The sequence below is a fragment of the Quercus robur genome, chromosome 7 (genome assembly GCF_932294415.1).
Source record: "Quercus robur chromosome 7, dhQueRobu3.1, whole genome shotgun sequence".
Classification (NCBI taxonomy): domain Eukaryota; kingdom Viridiplantae; phylum Streptophyta; class Magnoliopsida; order Fagales; family Fagaceae; genus Quercus; species Quercus robur.
The window spans coordinates 38,727,718-38,734,411 of NC_065540.1; the positions used below are offsets into that span (position 1 = coordinate 38,727,718).

General features: G+C 30.8%; 1 protein-coding gene across 1 annotated transcript; it reads right to left on the bottom strand.

Annotated features, from left to right (window-relative positions):
* Window positions 1-2,273: 2,273 nt before the first annotated feature.
* Window positions 2,274-2,941, bottom strand: LOC126691355 (binding partner of ACD11 1-like). Its single transcript, XM_050386407.1, has 2 exons — window positions 2,869-2,941; window positions 2,274-2,722 (listed from the first exon to the last, which is right to left on the bottom strand). The coding sequence occupies exons 1-2, from the start codon at window positions 2,939-2,941 to the stop codon at window positions 2,334-2,336; spliced, it is 462 nt and encodes a 153-aa protein (XP_050242364.1). The 3' UTR covers window positions 2,274-2,333.
* Between the last annotated feature and the right edge of the window lie 3,753 nt (window positions 2,942-6,694).

Below are 6,694 nucleotides of genomic sequence, written 5' to 3' on the forward strand. Positions count from 1 at the left end.
TCCACAGTCAAAATTTTGTCAAATGTTGGTACCCAAGCAATGAACGCAACCATATGGGGTGCCTTTACACTCCATATTCTCCTCCAGGTCAAGTGAGTTCTTATAGAATCCTCTAAGACCCAGTAGACGGACCAAACCTTGAACTTTCCATTTTAGCTAATCTCCATGGATGTTAATCTTCGAGATGGCCTTAAGAATACTTATTAAAAAAAAAAAATAATACTTATCAACAAAAAAATGGCCTTAGGAATACTAATCATCAAAGAAATTATCCACTGCTTCCAACCGAGGGTTCAGGATATGTCCAGCACCCAATTAAGAAGCCACATAAGCACCTTCATCTATGGCCACTCAAGGAACAAATCCCTAAGAAAAACTTCAGCACACCAAAATAACAGCATAAAATATGTAAAAGAGAGGATAAAGTGCTGTTATTAAGAGCACTCTTTTTTCAGTGATAAGAAAAAAGAGTGCTCTTAATAAAAGTGATCTTCCCCCCATTTTGCAAGATACAATTTCTTCCAGCTGGTAAGCCTATTCTCCATCTTTTCGACAATCAAATTCCAAAACGCTCACACCTTATGGGAGATTTCAGTGGTAAGCCTAAATATGTTTCAGGAAGTTAACCCACCAAGATAATGGAAATCAAGTTTCTGAAACTCGATTTCCATTTGGGTGGCATATTCGTAAATAAACTGCTAGACCAATTTACAAAAATGCCACTCAAATAGAAATCGAGTTTCAGAGACTCAATTTCCACTGGGAATTTTTGCAATGGCATTGGCCGTAAATAGTTTTGAAGTCTCGGACAAATCCCAGTAGAAATCGAGTCTTTGAAACTCGATTTCCATTTAAGTGGCATTTTTGTAAATTGGTCTGGCAGTTTATTTACGAATATGCCACCCAAATGGAAATCGAGTTTCAAACCAATTTAAAGAAAATCGAGATTTTGTTTGGAAATCGAGTATATAATAGTCGAGTTCCACTGGAATATATATATATATATATTTTTTTTTCCAATTTGAGAACTAATTTCAAAACTCTATAAATAACAAATTTTTTTTCCTTTTTACAATTTCTTCAATGTAATTTGTATTCCATTATTTTACAACAAATGAATCTGCTAGTGTGTAATTGTGTATTTCCTATCTCTGCTGACGCTGCTATTGCGTTTTTGAATCAAGAAGGAAAAACAATGATTGGTTGTTGCTTTAATCATTCCATGTTATTTATTTATTCCGAACAAAACCACTGTGGCAAAACACTATACACATTGTAATGGGGACTTGTGTTGGTAGCCCCTTCTGAAGTTCCTTAGTTCAGCTTTCCAGCATCATAATCCAATTGAAATGCACCATGTTATCTGGCCAACCACCTTCTTCTTAACCATGTTACATATTACCAAGTTCACAATTTGCTTTTACTTTGTTCAATTCATCACAATCAAATACTTCGCTAGAGGCTTGCTCCATTGTTCGTGCAAAATGTAATGCATAAAGTTATGTGATGTTGGCAATTAGAAGTAGCATGCATAACAACAGTTTCAAGTGAATGTTCAATACCACTTAAATCACTTAAATCTTAGCTTGGAAAATCACAAATGCTCATGACTCTGCGGAAGCTTGTAGCCATCAATCAAAATATTGCAAATACTATGTCTTTGTTTGGTTAGCCTATTATGCTGCTTCTTTGAGCTTCAATAATATCCAGACTTCAACTATAACCAAATTGAAGAGAAATGCATCCATGATCATGGCTGTTGGGAAGGTGGAAAAATAATTTTATATTACTACAAAAACCCACAGTTTTTATCTGTACAATTGAAACCAAAATCATAGTCTAATCTTGCAGGACCCTTGCAAGAGAGCCTACAGAACTGGATCCAGTCAAAACGTAGGTAGCAATAAAGTTTCTAATTTTTCAGCTTTGCATACCACATCCAAGTCAATTTCATCCACATCAGATATCTGTAATTAAATCCCACCAAGCAATTATTTTGGACAAAGCTTTTTAGAATTCTGTTATTCATATCGACATCAAAATTGAACTTCCATTATTCTTTATACTTCTATTAAATAATTACATAGATGCACAATTTTAGAATGGCCCTCGAAGGACATTGAATCACAAGACACATATGCGACTCATGAGCCAAACACTACTAAAACGACAGAAAATAATGACTTCCTTGTTAAATATATAATAAAGCATCCTGATACCCACAACACATTATACATGTACCACTTCCAGACTAGTAGCAAAGCATTGGTATTCTTTAATATGATGACAAAGCCTAAACTTTGTACGCAAAAATGTATGCTAGTATTGGAGTTTCAGAGGATCAATCCCTGTGCCGGTGTGGTTTTGGAGGGCTCATTTTTTGGGGATTCAGTTTCATGGGTCTGAGCAGAGCCTTTCACTTTTTTCTCCTGATCTTCCTCAGCTAAGACCTTTTCCTTTGCCTTCTGCTCTGCTTCCCCTGCTGCCTTGGCAACCTTACTGAATGCACCAGTAACCCATGTAGCCCCAGTTAAAATATACCGATTCTTCATAATGGCAGATCCAGCATTACTGACTGTCTGCTCAGCAGCTGAAATTGCAGTCTTGGTCTTCTCAGAAACATGAAAATTCTCATCCATTTCCTTCACTTTTTCAGTCACAATGGTCGTGTCGGCAGTCACTTGGTATCTAAAACAAAAAGGCAACTTTGCTGGCACACAAACTCACCATCACGCATCAGAAGTCAGAACTACAATAACCAACACAAGTTTTTGACAAAAGCATGATTGGTGACAAGACAATGAGAACCAGCTTACTTAGTGATGTAATGGTCCCAGACACACAAGGTTGAGACATCCTTGCAAACACCTTCCTTCAAGTCAATACCCATTTTGCTATTACCAGATGCATGTTCAGCATATAGGGAAGATATGACCTCCATTGCATTAAGCCCAGCATATATATATATATATATATATATATAGGGTTTTAGGAACCATCTCAAAACTTTCAGCAAATTTTGCTACTGCATACTGATCCAGCCCTCATGAGACTATAAAGGTAATTATGTATAAGTGCACATATGTAATTGCTCCCCAATCTATATATTACTAAAAGCTGAAACGTAGCGTTTAATGTTGCTACGCTCCCATTGAGTCACGTCAACAGCCATGTCATTATCAATTTTTTTCCAATTTTTTTATACAATTTTTTAACATTTAAAGTGAATTAAAAACTCTATTATATTACAATCAAAATATCATATTTAATTTATCTTATTTTTAATTATTCTTATTTATTATTAAATTTTCAATTCCATTTTATCTTTTCATATCCCCACTATTCTCTACCTTAACTTTCTTCAATCTTTCTCATTCCATTTCAACTTTTCATATCCCCACTACTCTCAATATTAATATTATTCTATCTTTTTATCTTCCTTTATTTTTGACTCTTCTTATTCTTATCCTCATGCTATAAAATTGTCATTCTCCCTCTTATTCCATGCATAATTTCTATTTTTCCACACATAAAAGCCCCTCTCTCTCTCTCTCTCTCTCTCTCTCTCTCTATATATATATATATATTTTTTTTTTTCCTTCAATTTTTGGTATATATATATATATATATTTTTTTTTTTTCAATTTTTGTGTAATAGGTTGACCATCAAAACATACTGAAGCAGTATTGAAAGCTCCACCAAATGCATCGCAGAAATCAGTTTTAGACTACTAAAAGTTAGTTAGTTTGCTAAAATTGGAATTGACAGGTAATACAGCTTGATACGATTTAGTTTTATATTTTATGTTGTTATCTTTTTTATTCTCATTGGTTGTTAAATGTTATATTATTGCATTATAAAGATAGTATATAAAAATATAATATTATTTTATTACATAGCATAACTAAAATAATATGGTGTTTATTGCTATACATTTTATTTTTATTATTTTATTCAACATTTAAATTTAGCAACATCCTCCATATCATAATTATTTATATTTTGTCTCATTTTTTTTTTAAAATTAAACGTATAATATTTTATTCAATAAATAAAAATTGTTCTTATAAAGTCTTCCCATGAAATGTTACAATGCATCAATGGAAAAATGAAATACAAAACAAATGTCAATTTAGAAACACTCAATTTAAAAAAAAAAAAAAAGAATAAACAATTTTCTTATAAAGTATTCCCATAAAACGTTACAATGCATTAATAGAAAAAGAGAATACAAAACACATGCTATTTTAGAAACACTAAATTTATAATAATAATAATAATAATAACAATATCAAACCAAACATATCATAAAATAATAAACTAATAGTTATGGATGTACTAACTTCATGGCAGCAAAATGGAGTAAAATAAAAATAAAAATAAACGTTACAATATGCATATTTAGTACATTAGAATTATCATCAAATTTGGGAAAACAATAGGATGTTAACAAAGAGGGAGAGAAAGAGATTAGTAAAAGAATTCAAACGTCAATTAAATAAATTAATTAGTAACCGTTAATTGGAAAACAAAGAGACCGATGGCTAAAGGAGTAAAAAATTAATTAAAGATGACCTTACGAATGTTATTATAAACTTTACAACGCAAATAAATAAATCGTTAAATTCACTTAATTAAATCATATAATCAACAATTAAATAAAATCATACAAAATTTAAACTTGAAACTAATCAAACTCTAATCTAGAAAATCATATTTATTATCAAAACTAAAAGGAAAACGTTCTTCAGTAATAATAGAAATATATAAGAAATAAAGATGAAAATTTTCAAAATCTTTTTTTTTTTTGACATTTCATTTAACATTATTTATAAATAATAAAATAAAATAAAAAAAGTCCTTAAATGCTTATATTCTTCACCATGACTTTTAAAATCTAATGAAAGGTTCTAAGAATTTAACTCTCATTTAATGCCTCTATTATGAAAATCAACAGCCAGTAAAATATGATAATAGTAAGAAACGTTATAAATGAGAACATGAAAAAACTAATTAGCCACTATTATTATGGAATAGATGTCTTTTTTTTATGCATCTAAGAAAATGAAATGTATAGGGTTTACTTATTAAGGTATATGTAAAGATTCACGTTAAAAAAATATGTAAAGGTTTTTTGAAAAAAAAAAGTAGATGTAAGGTTTTTATTAACTTAAAAGACAATGAAAAACCAATTTTTAATTACTACAACTGTCGCTACTCTATAAATCACACACAACACTATATTCAATATCATAAACAACATAGTTAGGCCCTTTTGGATATACACCACCATATTCAACTTATAAATTACAACCCAAATCAATCATACAATTACACAATTAATCAAAGCATGAACATGTAACATGTATTACCTTCTGAATTATTGCTTGGAATTTTCACAATTATTGAAAGAGAATCTCCAGTTTTAATTTTTAGAAAACATCAAGACAAGGTGAATTTTATTCTTTTTAACTTCCATAGAAAAAAAAATATTACGCACATTATTTCAACCCTTATGGAAAAGAAGGTTTAAATGTAGCATGCAAAACGTGTTTAATTGACTTAGGGAAGTAAAAATTAGTCAACCAACTATGGTAGAATTAAGGTTTCAAATTTTAAATGAAACAATTCTACAATAATAAAAAAAAATTTTGTGATAAATATGATTATGAAATGCATTACTTTTCATTAAATTAGTTCAAATTACAAAATAATAATAATGAGACCACCATAAAAAATAATCACACGCAACGCGCGGGTCTGCGACTAGTACTTATAAATAGTGTAATACCCATATCTACCAGTTTTGATATTCTAAGTTATTAAACCATGTCAAATAGCAAGTAAAATGAAAAATCAATTTTACCACCGACTGAATTAAACAACAGGCAATCAGATATAAAGCAGTACATACCCATAACGCTCAGCACAACTTTTTGATATTATTGTTGATTGGCCTCCACTGTCAACAAATGCCTGAAACATGGTGAAAATTAGTTGGCAGACTGTGTATGTGATTAGTTCTCAATCAGCAGGGGCTGGAACTAACAATAAAATATAAAGAGGGATGCATAATTCAACATAAAGAGGGATAGCAAAGCCACTTGCAAACATCATTATAAGGTTAGAATTTTTGCACAATGAAAAATTAAATTACTATAGATTCTATAATTACAATGAACTTAAGATTTCAATGGACTGAAAAATACGCAAAAAATAAAGAGTACAAAGAAAGGTTCTTTCTTTCACTTACGAGCTCCTCTTGCTGTTGACGTCGTAAATCAGATTTTTGGCGATGACGCTCTCGTAAAAGGTCTTGGAGTTTATTTAGATCATTTCCTAGAACAGCTTGTGCTAGTTCAGGATCATTCTGTAAATTCAACATAAATTTTAGATTGCTAGAAACTCGCTAGTTAAGAAAATAAATCATAGAAATCAAGAATGGATTACAAACAATCCAATCATTTTGAAGTTTTATTTTCACATATAATTTTATGCCAACTGCTACTGATTGGCATGGCATTTTCAGATAATAATCCAATTTTCAAAATCATCTCCCAAATAGGCTCTAGCTCAAGAACACCATGAGGGTACGGTAGTGCAAATAATATTAGAACCAACCTATAAACCCCAATTTGAAATGCAAAGAATAACTTTGAAGAAAAAGACCACAGTTTTTCCTGAAACAGCTGA

What these genes read in the sequence shown, in the direction of transcription:
- LOC126691355 (XM_050386407.1), bottom strand. Translation starts at nt 2,941, where the DNA reads ATGGAGGTCATATCTTCCCTATATGCTGAACATGCATCTGGTAATAGC. An exon ending in GGGTATTGACTTGAAGGAAG is followed by an intron (nt 2,723 to 2,868) that starts GTGTTTGCAAGG and finishes CGTGATGGTGAG; the next exon opens with TTTGTGTGCCAGCAAAGTTG.